Raw genomic sequence first — 19,437 nt, 5'->3', positions numbered from 1 at the left:
GCTGCTATACAGCTGTAATTTGGAAGATAACATAGAAGGAACATCCCCAAAGTTTTAGGAGTCTTCCAGGGTTTGGCGACTACACCATGATAAAATACTTGGTTTATAGAATGGAGTGGTATATTGTTCTGCGATAGCGGGCCACAGCCGAGGAGGTGACAATGTCGACATCACAGCATTGTGGTTTGAATATTACGGTTTCAAATGAAGAAAGCTGTGACAGTTCCAATATCTCATTAAAAAACCTCATGTCACTTGTCAACTTCAGTGAGATGTATTTATCTCACTTTGTGGCTGGTGAACAAAAATCGACTCCCTTTGTTCTGGGACCTGAGGAGTGTAAGCAGTCCTAGACAGTAGGAAAATAGAGGGGAGGGAGATGTGGAGAAAGGGGGGAAAAGGGAGGAAAATGAGTCCTAGTCAAACTAGGTGTACATAGGTGTCATCATACTAGATGTCATTGAATAGGGTCAGCCACAGGGATGGCTGGTTCCTGGGGTCAGACAGACTGTAAACTTCTTACCTGTGGCTGAGCACAGCTGCACAGGGCCAGGTGTACAAAGGCAGGAGTATTAACGTAAATCTTCCTCCCCTAACCAGCCCTGTGGATATTGTTACTCAGATTAACCAGCTGATGCTGTAACTGGAAGTTTTCTTGGATCCCATTGAACAAGCACATGGAGAAGAATTTTTTTTTCCCTGCCGGTTTTTCTAGACCTGACCTGAGGGTGCATTCATGTTGCCATGGGGTTCACTGCCACTGACTATTCTTGTGTTAGTGTGGTGATAACCAAAGAAAAAGTTATTTTGGACTCACAAGGACATTTACACAACTTGCTGATTATTTTTAAGTGAAGAACTGTGGGAAGAGAACTCCAGACATAGCAGCCTTGTGAGGCTCATTACCTTATAATTAGCTGAATGTCTCCTCTAAGAGGTTTGTTTTTCCTATAAAGCTTATTTTGAGTGGCTTTTAATGCTTGTTATTAATTATTCTGCCAGCTGAAGCATTTGCAGAGCTGCTGGCCCTTACAGCTAATGGCAATGGTTTTAAAAAGACAAAGAACAGCTTTAATGTTTAGAAGAAACTGGCTGATAATTTGAAGGAAAGGTATTAGTAATCAGCAGAAGCTAAGAACAACACTGCAGTTTATTCTCTGAGGGATGCATTCACTGTAATTCCTGTTTCTCCACTAGAAACCACACTTTGAAATCTGTTAATCTACTGGGTAGCAAAAGGAGAACTTTTTAGGCACTTCATCTGGAAGCTGTAGCTGATATGCCTGAAAAAGAAAAGAAAAGACTAAATAATAGGTTTAAAACATTGCTAGAGGGAGTCTGAGAAATGAGCTCACCTAAAAGTGTACTCTGTTCCTCTCCATGGAGCCCTTGTGCCAGAAATTGTTTCTGTGGCAACAAATTTGTTTCCAGCTGGGTTGTCTTGGAGTTTGATCTGGGGCTGCTTAGGCTCAGATCTGTCATCACGCCAGGGGCAAATAGAAATGCAAACCCGATCTGGCCTACGGTGATGGAGAGGGAATTCTGCTGCTGTTACTGTCTCTCCACGAGAGATGTTGTCCTGACATTCTCCTCTCAAAAACTGCTACGGACAGCTATTGCTGTTAGGGTAAGCCTAGTTTCTCATTTCTGGTCATCGTTGCTTTCTTCTACAAGCTTTCAAGCTTCCTTTCTCTCACATTGCTATGGGTCGACAGTAAAGACAGCTTTGAAGAGAGGTCAGATAGCTAACAGAGGAAGGGGAGTTCAAACCTGAACACATTACAGAAGCAAATGCAATCAAACTATCAAACTTAAGTCACTTTAATGACACCTGAATAAAATGCTAAAATGGGCAACTTCAGTAGGGAAGAATGGAAACATTATTACAGAGATGCTTTGGTTTGGCTTTCTTATAACTCAGTATTTTTGTAACAATTGGAATTTGATAATTTTATATCTGGAAACACTTTGTCTTTCATCTGCCAAAGGAAAAAGGAAAGTTTTAACCTGTGATGGATAGTGATTTAGTGTCTACAAACATATATAATTAGAGGATGTATCCATTTTATGGTCCAGGTTTAAGAAGCGATCAGACATAGCTTTCAAAATAGTAACTGTCTTTTAATCTTGCAACAAGCTTAAACTAAAATTACTTATTGTGTCAGGACATTATTATTTGGAATTTGAACTTGTGTCCAAATTTCAGAGATGGTCTTACACTTCCACCCCAGAGTAGGTCCTGGATTTCTGAACATCTCTCAAGTTTGGAGTCCGTCTCCTGTGCCAGCTTTTCCATTTCCTGCCCAAGAGCTTGTGAGAGCTCCCCTGTAATGAGAATTTGATTCTCTCCTGTTTCTCTAGTCAGATGTGTGTTGGCAAGCAGAAATGGTTTACAGTAAGGTTGTCGCTTTTGCTGTGAGTTGCTTCTCTGATACTATTGAAGAAGGTTGGTTTTCTTTTTTTTTTTCATTTCTGAAGTCATGGTTCTTCAACTATTTTTTTCACTTTTTGTGTCGAACCTTTTATCCAGATTAATACCATTATTATGGGCAGTTTGTTTCTCCCAGTTTTCTTTGAAAGAAGAGTAGAGAAGGGTCAGTCAGTTTTCAGCCATACGGATAATTGAGTTTGTGCCCCCAGGCTGGATGCTGGGATTTGTCTCCCAGGAAAGAGATGGCAAACCTGTTGGGGCTCTGACACGGGGGAAGCAGGCAGTCACTGCTTATGCAGATACCACTGTCATCCAAAGGGTGGGATGGAAAAGTGCTGGGAAGAACATTTAGGCTCTTAGGCAGGATGCTGAAGTGCACAAATTCAGCAGCACTGTGCTGAGGAAGGCTTCTCACACCATATGCAAGGCCAGACAGAGGTATAGAGAGGCAGTTTCAAGGTATGACTAAGAAAACGGAGGAGGGAAGATGAATTCATGTACATCAGGAAACGAAAGCACTTGGGAGTAGGGAAAGGCCAGACTTTGTTTAAATCTTAATGAAAACAAGACACTAACAAAATCATGTGACTGGTAAAATATTTTAAAACTGAAAATTAAAGGAATTAAGGAAATTAAAGTTAGGAAATGAACATGTAAGCAAGCCTGCAAATACAGATGCCAGCACTTTGTTTAGAATTATTTATCATTTGGGGACTAGGTTGTTGGAGTCCTGTATCCTCAAATGAAAAAAAAAAAAAAAAAAAAAACAACCAAGAAAGGACCAAAGTTTTCAATAGTCATCTAGGGAGTGAGAACAACAAGGGAAAGAGCACAGAGGAAAACCTTCTGCAAGGCGTGCTGCTTCTACATAATCGTGAGAAGTCTGAGAAATAACACTGGAGAACACGCCTCACATGCGAATATTGACTTAGATCTACAGGAAACTTGGTAAATCTCCAAAAGGGAAATTGCAAAAAAGGAGGAAGCTTAGTATTAAAGGCAGCAAAAAGGAATAACTTAGAAGAGTTAAATCTCTGCAGACTAGATGGGGACTATTTGAAGACATGCACAAATGCGTGTGCATGCAAGCACACCCCCACCCACCCCCAATGCTGGATCCAAGGAAGAAATACAGAAATACGGAACTGGAGACAAAAAAGACTTAACTGAGAAGGAAACGAGCACGGCTAAACAGTAGTGCGTGAAAGGGCAGATGGTGTGCTAGACTAGAAAGAACTAGATCTAGAACAGAAACATGTCTGAAATGCAGAATAGGGATCAGTGTAAGCCAGAAACACATAGGACAAAGGCACAAAAGCATTATTCCAGTTTTAAATGGCAACAGCATGCATGCTTCAGTTGAACAGGCTCCTATCCTATGATTAACTTTGTCTCTTCGATTAAAATAAATCCAAACAGAAGAAAAAGAATGAAGTCAAAGAAAAATGAGGGAAGGGAAAAATATCTCCAAATATTGTAAATAGCTTTTCACTTTACCATGTCTTAAAACTGTTGCTGCACAAAATTAATCATATAGTGAATCATATATGCAGAAAATAGCAATTTTAAAAGGGATGACTTTATAGAATATATCATTATTTGCTGATGCATGGAATAATGAAAGCATTAATGTTCTCCTTGAACAGGAGATGTGCTCAGTCTTTTTTAAACACAGCAGAGTTTCAACCACATTTCAGTTAGACCTAGCAAGCAAAATTTTTCTCTGAGATTGCCTTTACCATTTGTCAAACATTATTGGTCAAACACTGATTATTGATGTCCCAAGCTACTGTTTGTCAGCAGCACTGCAAAATCAGTTCTATCCGCTGAACTATCAGTAGAGGAGGAGGCAAAATTGTACTGATGGATGTTTAGTTGCTTTCCAAACTGCTTTTGGTTAATGACATAGTTCTGTTTGGGAGGGTATGATGTGCTGATACTTGGGTTTAATTATACCTTGCTCTGTCTGGAGGCGGTGGCATTATAAAAGATGCAAGCAGAAAGATATTTTGGCCCAGCTTTGGTATCCAGCCTGTTAGTTTTTGAACAAAAGTTTTCCCTTGTAACCAGAGAGTGATGCTGGGGAGTCTTGGCACAGGGGACTGTCTTGCATGTTGTTGGCATCCCCTCCCCTGTCTGTGAAAGCATATGGGTACAGAGAGCAAGTTGCTCTCAATATATGCATTGACTGTATCTGTATAGTGCCATAAGCATCTGGGCAAAGGTACAGGCTTAATATCTGGCTCGCTGTGCTCAGCCTTGGTTTGTGAATGCTGACTGGTATGGGATGCCAGCAGTGTGCTATGGCCCATGTGCTATAAGTGGGTGGCCCATGCTTAGGCTGCTAAGAAATCTGTGGAGTGACTCCCACAAGGCTATGGCCCCCTTTGGGCAGTTGGTCTGTGAAGCAGGGGCTGTATGGCAGTGCTGGGGGTAGAGGGGCATGCTGGCAAACCAAGGAAGCCAAAAATCATGGAAATTCAATAGAAATATGACCTAAACTTTAAGTCACTGATCTATATGTAAGACATCTGGCATTGTCTGATGGAGCACAGTACTTGGTGTCAGAGCAGGCTGCAACATCAAATGAGGCAGTAATACACAGTTTGGGAAAATGAGTCAGAAGAGTGATTTTCCCCAACGATGTAGATGGTAAAATGAATCAGAACTCTTTTAGTTCAGAAGGGTAAAGTTCCTATTTCTCAATCACAGGCTACAACACTGTTGTTCCACTCCTTGTTCCTTACTGGTAATATTGCATGTTGATCACGGTTTATATGGTTTCTAATCAGTAAGGCCCGTGTAATCTTGGCTTTTCTTGCATTGCCATTTTAAATGAGGATCAGCACAGATTCAGGATTATAAGCAGTTCTGTTGTCTGTGATTGATCATTACTTACTTGCCTGCTGCTTGTGCCAATAGAAACAGCACAGTGCTTTGGCTTCTGCATCAAGGAGGCTTGTGAGGACAGGGAATTTGACTTGGCTGAGGTTTTAGTTGAGGGGAAGGGAAGACTTGGAGTTGTTCTCTGAGGAATACAGGGATTTAAGATTTCTGCAGAAATTGATGTTGATGTGTTTTCCTCCTCCTGTTGTCTTGTACTCAGGCAAGTCATCCACAAAGTCTTGGAGAGATGTTCCATGTGGTAGGAACTAATCGCAACAGCTCAGCAGTGAAATACTTGGAGGGTCATGACATCCACCTGGCTGATCTTTAACAGCAGCAAGGAGGGGACAGATGAGGGTCATTTTTAAAAGCTTTGAGGCAGCTATAGCATGACTAATTCCTCTTATGTGATTCACCAATACCACTTGAATTGCTTGCCTGAAATTAGACACTGTATGATCTTATTACCATAAATAGGGATTTTCCAAAGTGGTGTTTCTTTTTAGCACTTCCCTGTGCTCAGCCGGTTGTTCAAATCTTGCATTTGGTAAAAACATCCTAATCCTAGATAATGACTACGAAGTAGTCTGAGATACTGCATTGACTGTGCCTATTATCCTACCTGCCTTCCTTACCCTTCGTGTCAAGTTGTCCTTCATATGTGCAGGCCTCATCTAAGAAGTCCAAAGTCATAAAAACCTGAAATGAAATGGTTCAGCAGCAGAACATGGGGGTTTTGGTACAGTTTTTGTGCATGTGAACTTAAATAGATGTCACTTTGCTACAGCTTTCAGTTCTAGGAAAAAACTTTCAAAATGAAAGCTATTTCATAAAAAATAATTGGAAAATTATGATTTGTTTCAAAACACAATTCCTTTGTGGAAATTATTTTACTTCATGTCAATTGTACAATACAATTTGTTTCCATGCTATATATTGCATGTCGCTAAGAGGGACGAGTTGTGCCAAGTTACCTGGCAAACAATAGTGGAGAACAGAATGGGAAGGCCCTGAGAGCTCCCCAGATATTTCTTTGCCTTCAAGGGGCATCAGCTGAACCATTCTCAGGTTGTCTGCCAAACTTTAAGACCTTCTGTGATGACAGCTCTACTTCCATGTACCATCTACCCTGGTGCTCCATTTGCCTTTGTTAGTGGAAAGATTTTCATGGTGTTTAACCCAGCCTCTCTCATCTTTCCAACAATCTTTTACATGTTTGAAGGTTTTTGCTGTGTTTGCCCTCAATCTGGTCTTCTTTAGACTAAACAAGCCCAACTGCCTCATTCTTTGGCTTTGCTAGACTTCTGACGTTTCCCCTGCATTTCTCCTAACCACAACCAGCAGATCCCAGAGGATCTGTGCACCTCTGTAGAGCCTTGCAGAGGTGCACAGGGCAGAGGTCTAGTACCTACAGGCTGCTGAGATGTCCCAATGTGAAATGAGTATGTGGGTGTTCTGTAAAATTGTGTGGTTGACTTCAGTTCAGTATGTGACCCCTGGAACACCCACATCCTTCCTGGTGTTCTGCTGTAAAATAGGACATGCTTTATTACTGACTTCTCGTATCATACGGAAATACATAATATGTCGTATACAGCAGTTTGCACATCAGGTAAGAAAGAAGCTGGGTAGTCAGTGCTCTAATTAAAATGACAAATGTGAGCCTAGGATGATAACCTCTTGGATTATTCAGGGCTTTTTCTTCTGAAATATTGACATTTTCCAGGAATATAAGTTTTGCGTTTCAGCAAGTTCTCCCAGTGTAGCTTACAGGGTACTGTGTTACTGTAAGTTACTGGTGTGTGGTACCTTAGCTCTTATGGCCATTCAGAAGTGCTCAGCTGCTTGCTTTCTAGGTGGCTTCCTGCTTAATCGAGAATTTGTTTGTTGGTTTGACGTACGAAGTGAGTTGAATATAGAACTATTAGATGTGTGATCCATACTGATTCAGCTGTTCCTTACAGAGCTTCATGATCTATGGGCCAAGGCACTTGTAAGATTAAACTCCATTACCATGTCATTACTGATGGGAAATGAGCATTGGAACTAGATTTAGAGGTCATTAACTTATTTTAATTAATTATGTGGCTAATAGACATGGGCTATTTTCATTGGCTTCTAGTTACATTCATTCATCAGCCCACGTAGCTCATGTTAGGCTGCACAGGTCAAATTTCTCAGTTTATGGTCATGTCAAATCTAGTGCTTTCAACAAGTGTTAAATTCACTATGAGGAAAAAAAAAAAATGATTCAAGTATTTTAACATGAACCTTCTACTCAGATCCACATGATCGGTTCCTAATGACAAATTTACAAGTTGAAGGCATGAAACTCTCAGCCACCCCACCACTGTGGGCCAGATGGCATCTGAAGTTTGAGTGATGAAATATTTAATGTAAAAAGCTTACTTCAGACTTCGGAGAAATTTGGTAAACAGAAATTAAGAGGTTGGGACAAATTCCCAGGATTTCAAAGTTTGAGCAAATGGAGTGATTTACCCAATGCTGTGAATAATTGCATGTCTGTGCTAGGGAAAACTGGACAGCAGTGACTAATTAGTCTTTTGTTTATGTGGGTTCTGAAAAAATGTTGCTGGCTTCCTTCTTTGACAATAGGTTTATAAATGGAGTTATACAATGACAAAAGTAAAGTAATTTTGTAAAGTGAAGTGATTGCATCCCTATGAGTAAGAAATGAAGCAAAAGGGGCAGGAAACCTGCATGGATGAGCAAGGAGCTTCTGGCAAACCTCAAACAGAAGAAGGAAGTTTACAATATGTGGAAAAGGGGCAGGCCACTTGGGGAGAATATGTGAACATTGCCAGAACATGCAGGGATGCAATAAGGAAGGCTAAGTCTGTTTGGTGAGGGATGTCAAGGACAACAAGAAGGGCTTCTTCAAGTATATCAGTAGGAAAAAGATGACTAGGGAAAATGTGGGCTGAATAAGGTGGGTGCCCTGGTGATGAAGGATACAGAGAAGGTGGAGTTACTGAATGCCGCCTTTGCTTCAGTCTTTACTGCCAAGGCCAGTCCTCAAGAATCCCAGACCCTGGAGGCAAGAGAGAAAGTCTGGAGAAAAGAAGACTTTCCCTTGGTTGAGGAGGATCAGGTTAGAGATAATTTACGTAAACCTGACACTCACAAATCCATAGGCCTCAATGGGATGCACCTCCAAGTGCTGAGGGAGCTGGCAGATGTTATTGCTAAGCCATTCTCCATCATCTTTGGGAGGCCATGGAAGAGAGGTGCTTGAGGACTGGAGGAAAGTTAACGGCATTCAAGTCTTCAAAACGAGCAGGACCCAGGAAACTGCAGGCTGGTCAGCCCCACCTCCATCCCTGGAAAGGTGATGGAACAGCTCATCCTGGATGTCATCTCTAACTGTGTGGAGGAAAAGAGGGTTATCAGGAGTTGTCAACATGGATTCACCCAGGGGAAATCATGCCTGACCAACCTGGTAGCCTTCTGTGGTGTAATGGCTGGCTGGGTAGATGAGGGGAGAGCGGTGAATGTTGTCTACCTCCATTTTAGCAAGGCATTTGACACTGTCTCCCATAACATGCTCATAGGTAAGCTCAGAAAGTGTGGGTTAGATGAATGGACAGTGAGGTGGATTGACTGGCAGAGCTCAGAGGGTTGTGGTCAGTGGCACAGAGCCCGGCTGGAGGCCTGTAGCTCCTGGTGTTCCCCAGGGGTCAGTGGTGGGTCCAGTCCTGTTCAACTTATCCATCGGTGACCTGGATGAAGGGACTGGGGGTACCCTCAGCCAGTTTGCTGATGACACAAACTGGGAGGAGTGGCTGATTCACCAGCTGGCTGCACTGCCATTCAGCGAGACCTGGGCAGGCTGGAGAGCTGGGCAGAGAGGAACCCAATGAAGTTCAGGAAAGGCGAGTGCAGGGTCCTGCACCAAGGGAGGAGCAACCCCACGCACCAGTACAGGCTGGGGGCTGGCAGAGAAGGACCTGGAAGTCCTAGCTTCTCCTGTCTTTCTGAGGTAGGGTGTGAATTAAGTGCTGTTGCCTATCCCAGCCAACTTCATCTTCTCCAGAAGTATGGCAAGATTCACTTGAGGTGAGTCTCCACAGCTGCGAGTCAGTCTGTAAATGCATGGATATTTATATTGATTGTCTGATGTCTTGTTCGCGTTAAAGCTAGGCTTAGTGTTGTATAATTATCCAACTACTCTTTTTACAAGACAGTTGTTATGTCTCTTTTACCCCGGTCCACCATAATTTCTGAAACATCATCAACAATAGTTCACATATTGCTTTCGTTCATTCCCTCAGAGCGCACATAGACTTTCAAAATATCTATTAGCCTTTGCTTATCTATTTTTTCTGTGCTCCCATCCTACTGTTAAAAACAATTCTGCTAGATGCTGGGTCACAGTTTTGGTTCTAAAAATTGGAATATAAAATATCAGCAAGTATTTCAGCTATGTTTAGATCTCTGTTTGTGCCTCATATGTTCTCTCCCTTTACTTTTCTTGTGCGTTAATAGAAACATTCTTCATTGCCTTTCATAGCTCTACTTGTGACCCTTTTAGAATCATAGAATCATAGACTGGCTTGGGTTGGAAGGGACTTTTAACAGTCCAAACCCCCTACAATGAGCAGGGACATCTTCAACTAGATCAGGTTGCTCAGAGCCCCACCCAACCTTATCCTGAACGTTTTCAGGGATGGGGCAGCTACCACCTCTCTAGGTAACCTGTGCCAGTGTTCCATCACCCTCATCACAAAAAAAATCTGCCTTATGTCTAGTCTGAATCTACCCTCTTTCAATTTAAAACCATTGCCCCTTGTCCCGTTGCTGCAGGCCCTATTCAAAAGTCTGTTCCCATCTTTCTTATAAGCCCCCTTCAAGTATTGAAAGGCCTCAGTAAGGTCTCCCTGGAGCCTTCTTTTCTCCAGGCTGAACAATCCCAGCTCTCTCAGCCTTTCCTCATAAGAGAGGCGTTCCATCCCTCTGATCATTATTGTGGCCCTCCTCTGCACCTGCTCCAATAGGTCTGTCTTTTACATCATAATTGTTCCAATTGAATCCAGACATCATTGTGCCATTTCCTCATACTTAGCCATGTACCCCAGTTTCCACTTTCTTCTACATTTTTTTCCCAAAACTTACTCTAAGGGTATTAGCTGGTTTCTGACCATTTTCTATTGTTTGACCAGTCCCTAGTCTCTTCTGCTGGTCACTGCTTCCCAGCATCTTTACATGACCTTATTTTTTCAGGCTTTGTGAACCAGGATCAAACCAAGCTGACAAACCCTCAAGCGTTGTGGGAAGCTTAGTGTGTGAATTTAAGGGCTGGTGTTTGTGTAGGTAATGATCTGAACCAAATCCTAAACTGAAACAACCTCTGGTTTCTGGTTCCAAGACATGCGGCACAGTTGAAGTCCTGCTATGATAACCAAGTGACCGAGGCCTGTCTGCAGTGTGTGACAGGTGCAGGGACAGATTAAACAGCAAGAGAGCTACTGTCACATAAAGATACACGACTACATTATGCTCCCTGTTCACAGACATGGGTACTTTGCGAATGAGACAAGCTGTGTACTTCTGCAAATTCCTACAAAGTAGTCCTTTGGTGCAGTCCCATTTGTCTCTGCTAAAAATACGTATGTCTAATTCCAGGCAGATTTCTGATGAGGAAAATTGTAGCAATGTTCACTGAAACTGGAAAAAATCCACCCAAACTCCATGCTAGTACTTGGTCCGAGCTGAAGAGGCTGTTGTAAGTGGCTCTGAGCTATTTCCTGTGCTGTGCCAGCAGGCAGCGCTTAATGTCTGAGCTGCTCTGTGGTTCGGTGCGTTGGGGAGTCATGATTTTGTTCAATAGTTAAGGCACAAAGAAACTGGGAAGAAAAGAACCTGTTGTTAAACTGCTCAGCAAGCAGTGAAAGTTGGCTTGCTTAAATCAAGAAAAAGTGAGGCTTGTGAAGCCTCCTTGGCTTTATTTTTAGTCCAGGAACAAGAGAATTGTTTGGAGCTGATGTAGATGGCAAGACTCTTCTAATTTGTTTCCCAGACTTCAGTTTAGATGTGTATCATCTAAATGATACGGGCATATACGAGAGAGAAGTATTGCCTGGAAGTGTCTGCAGACTTTGTGATACTGAAGGTGTTACATAAACTACGCTCTAAAAAATCACAGCTGCATGATTTCCACATTAAAGCTGTCTAAAAGGAATGCCTGTGTGTACCTGTTCATAACTTTCAGCTTTACAATTATCTGCACCCCAGATGTTTTTCATACAGCAACTTTTTCATTTTTCTCCTCTTCCTACCCAGACAAGGTCAGTAAGGAATGGGGGGAGCTATTCTTCTTTTCTCTCCTATACCCTCCATCAACTTTCCTTTAGTTTCCACTTTTCCAGATGGCTTGTAAAGTATTGTGCATTATGTTTTTAATAATAAGGTGGGCTCTTCTGCACCCATGTGTTTAACACTGCTATCGCAGTACTTTGATACCAGGTTTCTTGGAAAATCATACAGTTTCACTCCTTGGCCGGCACAGAGCCATTTTTACTATACTTAGTGAGATGGGAAAGAGGAACTGCCTTTATATTTTCCATTTGGCTATTGAGCCTCTTCCTAGCCAGGCACAAGGGGTCAGAGGGCACTAAGGTTGCCCCAGAGCCCATGTGCTGAGGAGGCTGAAACAAGGGGAGGATTTCCTGGCTCGCTGCTGCTGCTGACCAGAAGAGCAGTACAACACATCTATTGTACAAGCAAGAATCTGGACCTTTGTTTTTCATCCCCATCTTTGAAATCAGGGAGGGTTTGTTAGCACAAGGCAAAGAGATTCATAACAGCCAGCCTTCTCTTCCTGCCCCCTGTCCAGCACTTCCTCCAGGAGCAGGAAATGTTGCTGTAATAATAAGTATATATTATATTAGCATAATGTCATATCAATAAGACTTTTGCTGTTGCCTCCACTTTCTGCATTCTGGCAAGACTTTTAAGCTAAACAGAAATGAGTTTTACAATCATGTTCTCTGTTATGTAAACATAATTTAATAAAAACATTTTGAGTCCTTAAAGGAAAATAAACATTTTCAAAAAAACTGTGCAGCTGTAGGGTACATCTCCTTTTTCTCACACCACGATGCATACTGACTGGTATGTAACTGGCTGGGTAACACTGAACGGAACTCAGCGCTGTTGAACTATGCTAGACATATAAAGACAGTGACTTTTCAAAATTGTCAACAGCTTTTGAATTACTATTTGGCTTCATCAGCAGAAGCTGGACACTGCCTGGACACTTTTAGCTGGTAGATCAGACAATAGATCCCAGATTTTTAGGCATTTTAGACTAGAACTAGGTGTGCCAATCATTCTGTGCAGGCTAACTCTTACATGTAAAAGTCACCAAATTAGCATACAGAAGTGAAATGGTATCAAATACAAACTCAAATACAATTGTACTTGTCCTGGAGCTCTGGTTTGGAAAAGGTAGGTGATGTAAGTAGGTTATCAAATCTGCCTTGGCAAAGATTCTGTGTGCTGTCCTTGTGGGTGTGGAGCCAGGTCTCCTGTAGGCAGAAGAGTTGCATGATGGTTATAAAGCCATTAAGAAACTGGTTAGTGTTACAGGAGAGCTAATGGCTCCTAAGTAACAGTCCTTTGGGAAATTTGTACATAACTTTAGTGATTAATTTCTGCTGTATGTGTCTGCACTGCTAACATTATCATGCTTATTCTGTGGGAAGGTTATGGCAGTCTCTTGGAGCAAAATTCAAACTGAACCAGTTTGGTGACTCGCTCCTTTAAGGAGCATTTCTCCTGCTCTGCTTGATTTATCCATTATAACTATTGTGCCACCCACAGTGGAGGGAATGAGTCTATTAACCCCCAAAGGAGCTGTGTGAGAGTGAGAGGAGCTTGCACTCTGCTAAGCTTGACCAGTCTTTTGCACAAGATCGCTGGACATTGAAGTTAGAAGTTTTGAGAGAGATGAGCTTACGTTGGCCTGTTGTTTCATGATTGAAGGTGTGTGAAATCCCCAAGAATACTTCCACCAAAACTCGGGCTGATGTTCTGCCTTTTGGTAAGAAAAAAGCAAATGAATGAAAAGCATGTTCTAATTCCTAAATAATTACGTGCGCCCTTGAGTTTGTTGTGATTTTTGTGGGACTGTGCTACACTGTTTGAGGCCAAACACTGAAAGTCTTTGCAGGTTTGGTCAGTTATTTCAGCCAGGCAATTATTTTCTGACCTAAAGCAAAATTTGGTTTTCTTTTCAGTTTCTGCAGGAGCAAAGGCCATCAGTATTAAAACAAAAATAAAAAAAAAAATATTTGGCAGTAATATCCTCAAATGCTGCAGCTTACAGTAATTTTACTGTCGTTTTCATAAGGATTGCCTTGGAAAAAATTGTATATTCCTAGACAGGACAGAAGATGACAAGAATACGAATTAGGATACTAAACAGGAAAAAGCAACAAGGCATTATGTTCGTCCCCGAACAGTGTTGTCTCCTTTTGAGTCCATATTAACTGAAGCTGTAGGAAGAGCACACAAACTGTTAACCTTACAGAAGTATATGCTACAACCATGTATTTTCTTGGAAGAGACTGAAAGAAATATAGTCTCACTGTTCTGCATCATCAGGTAAAACATACATCCCCTTCAGAGTGGGCACAGTCTGCCCCACTGTTTTCCAATTTGAAAATTGTTTTCCAACTGAGCATTTGTGTCAGTGTGAATATATCACTTGAGGTCATAAAATGCTGAATGTAATACTTCGTTTACTCTAGGGTTTAATCACTGCGGGCTGCCTTAAGGCTGAATGCTTGTCCTAGTTGAACTGAGTGCTAACCCATTGTCAGCGGTGATGTTTGTGTCTTAAATAGTAATAGTATAGGAATGATTTGTACGGGTATGTGCATTGATTAAGGAAGATTCTTCAGGTAAAAACAATCACATTCATATTCGATGAAAATGAAAAGGAAAGATACAAATGTGTATGTAGTAACAGTAAATGAGTGTTTTTGAGAGTCAATGGCAAATAAGGAATCCGTAATACCATATCCTGCAGGACTGAGACCATGGGGTACATTGTACCAGACTTTTACAGTGTCCTTCTGACAGAAGGACAGCTTACTTTTGGGGCTGTGTTTACAAGTAAATGTAAGAGAGACTTCTAAAAATTCCATTATTTTTTTATCCTGATGGGTTGAACAGCATATTCCATGGTATCTTGTATCTAAAGGGAAATCTAAGAAATGGAAATTCAAAATAAATTTTTTTGTGCACCCTGCATCCTGTAAGGAAGTTTGAGGGGACTTCTGGTTTGCCAGAGGCATTTTTTCCATCATGGAAAAACCATATTACTGTATTACTGGTTTTGTGTCTCACCTGCAAAGCAGAGAGAATATTTCTTCACCTTTTAGATGCTTTAGATAATCTAAAATGACAAATGTTTGTAATTTGCTTTGGGATTCTTGGACAGAAAATTTTCTGGTACTTTTCTGCTAAGTACTAGGACTTATATGAATCATGATCTCCCAGAAAGGCTTTACCTTCTATCAAAGACTGTAAGAAATTTAAGGCTAGGAAAAAGCAGCTTACTGAAAATGGTACTATATATTTGACAATCGTATCCCTTCTGAAGATTTTCATGTGTTTTACCTTCAGGTTGTTAACATCCTGCAGCAAGTCATCGCTTCAGCCTAAAGGTTTGTGGAAGAGATGAGCGATACATGAAACAGAATAAAATTAAATTTTACATCTGTTCATTCAGGATCCTGATGAGTGATACACGGGGAGAGGTAGAAGATGGTGAATTTCACAGAGAATGCAACTGAGAAGTGCACTATTAATCATGATATTCACCAGACATTATCCCCTGTGGTATATGTATTTGTATTTGTATTAGGCTTGCCAGCTAACTGCCTGTCACTGTACTATGGGTATTTACAGATTAAGGCTAAAAATGAATTGGGTGTCTATCTTTGCAATTTGACCGTAGCAGACCTGCTCTATCTATTTTCTTTGCCATTTTGGCTTCAGTATGTTTTACAGCATGACAATTGGACCTACGATGAGCTGCTGTGCAAGATTTGTGGCATCATCCTGTATGAGAATATCTATATCAGTGTGGGCTTCCTCTGCTGCATCTCCATTGACCGCTACCTTGCAGTAGTGCACCCTTTTCGCTTTCAACGGTTTCGGACAATGAAGGCTGCAGCGATAGTAAGCATCATTATCTGGACCAAGGAAATAATGACCTGCTGCTTTGTCTTTACGCATGGGGAGATCAGTATGGACGCTGACAGCCATGTGGTGTGCTTTGAGCACTACCCCATCAAAGAATGGGAGCACAATGTCAATTACTACCGGTTCTCTGCTGGCTTCCTTTTCCCCTTTTTTCTGCTGGCCTTCTCTTACTGTGGGATTTTACGGGTTGTCCACAAGAGTCCCGGTACTCAAAAGAAGAAGAAAATCCAAATTAAACGACTGGTTTCAAGCACCGTTTTCATTTTTTTAGTTTGCTTTGGACCATACCACATCCTTCTTGTGGTTCGCAGCTTGTTGGAGAACAACTGCTCATTTGCTGAGAAAATATTTAATATTTACCATTTTTCTCTCCTGTTGACTACTTTTAACTGTGTTGCTGATCCAGTATTGTACTGTTTTTCCAGTGAAAGCACTTACCAGAACTTTGCCAAGATGCGAGACTCTTGTTTAACATGTTTAGGGTGTCTGAAGACTGAGACAAAGGAATGTTATCCACTGAATGCTCCAGAAACTTCCAACAAGCCACAGCATGAGCAACCACCAGGATTATTACAAATATCACATGATGGTACTGGAATGAAGGACTCCTCTGCAACTAACATGGGCAGTTTATAACATTCATCAAAAAAGATATTCTAAAATCTGCAGCTATGGCTTTGTTTGTGTATCCATCTGATTTATCCATGTATTGCAACAGTGTTACCTCCTAAAGTCTTATTAGCAACGCAGTACAGTGAGGTCATTTCTGGAGGTGTTTGGGCCTTGCCAATAGTGAGGAAAGCACATACTGAATCAGTTCAGTTACAATCACATGTCCGTTGTCATTGTCGCACCACTCAAAACCTGTTGTCTTGATGCCTGCGTTGACTGGAATAAGCTAGTACTCATGGGGTGTGGGTCTGTTGAATTTGTCTTTAACTGCTTTCTGTTTGCCCCTGTAGCATCTAGAGAAATTAATTGTCTGCAAGCTGTCATCATCTGTTGAAAAGGTTGGAGACAGAACACATTAATGTCCCCATATGTACTTTTTTTAAAAGAAAAAAACCTGCATTTCTGTAACTCTCAGAAATAACTTCCCCTTCAGCTAGTTTTGAGGCTGGCAGAGACCATGCCAGAACCAGCCTCCTAAAACAACCAATTCCATTCACAAGGAACTCGGCATCTGCTGAGACCTTTTGTCTGTTGACTGCTGAGTCTGAGACTGCTGAACCTCACCACAAGGTTGCTATTGACTTCCAGAGGTATGAGAACTCTTGGCTCCGATGGGGATAAGTAGTTTGGTCTGTTGACTTGGAAAAGAAACGGGAGGTTGGTAGTATGTGAGGCACTTTGAACCCATGTGCTTCTCTGAGTCACTGTGTTCAAAGACAAATTTAGTTACGTCTAAATTCTACTACACCTTCCTAAGGATTTGATTGTGTCCATCACAATCTGTGTGTCTTGTGCAGAACAGACCATGTAGGCAATTAATTAACAACACATTTGTCAGGGAAGCTGTTAAATGGATTCTGATCAAAGTCTCTTTTCTCCCACAGATACTATTGTTTAAGGTTTGGTCATTGTTCAGGAAATACACTATCAGAAATATGATGTATGAATGTTCTGTTTCCTGGTTTAGACAGAAACAAAAGACAGGAATAAGAGGAGTTAATAGCAGTTAAAGATGCAGGAGTTGTGCTCTACAGAATTGTTTCTACGACCATTTCCTCTCTAGTTCCGTCCCATCCCCCCCCCCCCCCCCCCCCATTATACTCATGAATCCTGTATGATGATTCTCTGTATGATGATTCTTTGTGATCTGCTCCTCACACCTTGTTGTATCTGTAACCATTACACCATGAATGTTGCCTTGTCCTTTCACTTTTCTGGTTTGAAACCTTTCTTGAGGCACCTCTCTCCCTGCAACCTGGAGCTGATAACTTCCAGCAGTATAATCAGTTTAGTTTCTTGCCCGCCCCAAATGTCAAAAGATTCTCTAGACAGATAGTCTACTCCTGGTATCTGAAGTATGTCACGGTAATACAGCCTTGCTTGTCGTCGGTTTCTGAAAGGATTATATTCTAACAGTTTTCTGGAAACCACCTTGAGAGTGCAATATTAGAAATAATTTAGGGATGTGTTTAATAAAGGATATTTTTATTATTTTCTTCATATATTTGTTCACTCTTTGTTTGAAATAACTATCTTATGAGTTTAGCCCACAATTTCTATTTGTGAGACTACAAATCTTCTCCTGTCTCTTTCAGAAAGGGTTCGTGTCCCTACTCCCAGGAGGGGATTAGGTTTGCATAGGTTAACATTTGGTTTGTTTAATTATTTTACATTTCTTTATCCTTAGACCAGTCGCCAAGCTGGATTAATTACCTTATATATGCATTTTTTTTCTTGTGATCATTAGTGCTGTTTAGCTTTACTTTCTCCTAATCTTTGTTCTGATCTCCTGTATCGACGGGGTTGTAAGGCCAGGACTCGCCACTGCCGTAATGCCGTGCTTCTATTTTGTTAAGCACCGAGCCAACTGCTTGGACTCCAATGACCTGGCAGGCGGTTAAGACACACACATGGTTTGTTCTAGGATGAAATATTTGTTTTCCTGTTTATGCTTTACTTCTTTACAGTTACCCACGTTGTTTAAATTAGACAGCTGGAATGCAGAGCATGCCATATTACATCAAACTGTCATCTGAGGGATTAAGGCTTATTTGAATTTGTACTTTGATGTGGCCAGCTTTTGGTCAGCTGCTGCAGTTTCAAATCAGATGGAAACTTGTGTAATGAAGTCCAGCATTCTGCTACAGTTCTCAATGTTTAACCTGCTAGCCCACAAGAGAAGGGGGAGAATTTTTTCTTCTTTTTTTTTTCTTCCTTCTCTTTTTTTCCCCTGAAGTCAATATTTTATCAATCCTTTCTATAGTGTAACTGTTAGGCTTAGGCTGCAGAACTGTAACCAATGTGGGAAGAAGGTAACTCTCACTCAGAGCTTTGCTTTCCATCTCAGCCAGAAACCAGTCAACCAAGGGTCCTACTGTGGTTGCTAGAGACATGCTACACATTGTTATTGGATTAAATACAGTGCTTGGGACTGCACATGAGAAGGGATGTTAAAAACACATTAGAGAAAAAGACAAATTATTACGTTCTATATTTCTTATTGAAATCTGAGTGTTAAAACTTATATTTTCAGAAAAAAAGAGCAAAAGCTTACTAAATGAAGGGTTTTTTGACAAATGTTAGTGTTTGGAAAGAATAACATACATTGCACCTGTCAGTGTCATATGTCAGTAAGCTACTAAGCACTTAGCACACAGAGAAGGAAATCAGCTGCCTCTTTTCCCAAACAGACTTTTTAAAATTATGCCCATTTCATTTTGTGGGTTCTGTGCAGCAGTGAACATATGCCATCCTGCAGGCTTACTGGCTTTGGCAAAAAGCTCAAGCATTCATATGAAATACTTTGCTTTATAGTTATAGTTTGGAGAGTTGGGAGACCTCTAAAGGAGCTATTTTCTAATTATGAAACTTCAAAGATAGTTCTACTGCAACATCGTTCAAGACTGTTTTAAATAAAATGAATCTAAAAAAATGTCTGATCTATAAAATATACATTGGGAGCCTTGGCGAATCTGAATGTCTAGCAGCCTGTCTGGCATTAAGATTTCTTTCTCTCATGTGTTCAACTGTTTTAAGTCTTTAAAGGCTGTGTGTCCTCAAGGACTTCAGAAGACTGATGTTCAAAATACGCCAGTGTTTGTGGTAAGAACTGATTTTTCTCGTTCTCAAAAAGTTATGTGCTTGTCTTACATAAAAGAAGGAACGTAAAATTCACCTGCCAGGAAGAAAAGTAGATATAAGGTGTAGAAGTCCAC

General features: G+C 41.1%; 1 protein-coding gene across 4 annotated transcripts in view; it reads left to right on the top strand.

Moving 5' to 3' along the window:
- Positions 1–17,722, top strand: part of GPR68 (G protein-coupled receptor 68) — a 29,439-nt gene extending 11,717 nt beyond the window's left edge. For 2 of the 4 annotated variants that reach the window (XM_080396749.1, XM_080396748.1), the window contains one exon: positions 14,969–17,722. In XM_080396749.1, the coding sequence (XP_080252875.1) occupies positions 15,110–16,186 (1,077 nt within the window). In that variant the 5' untranslated portion in view covers positions 14,969–15,109 and the 3' untranslated portion in view covers positions 16,187–17,722. Of the gene's footprint in view, positions 1–9,285; positions 10,617–10,648 lie in introns of those variants that run through there. The other 2 variants (XM_080396751.1, XM_080396750.1) reach the window with 2 other exon arrangements.
- The last annotated feature ends 1,715 nt before the right edge of the window (positions 17,723–19,437 follow it).

The sequence above is a fragment of the Falco punctatus genome, assembly GCF_963210335.1.
Source record: "Falco punctatus genome assembly, chromosome: 7".
Classification (NCBI taxonomy): domain Eukaryota; kingdom Metazoa; phylum Chordata; class Aves; order Falconiformes; family Falconidae; genus Falco; species Falco punctatus.
The sequence above is the reverse complement of the archived record's forward strand: the minus strand, read 5'-3'. Positions and strand labels throughout refer to the sequence as shown.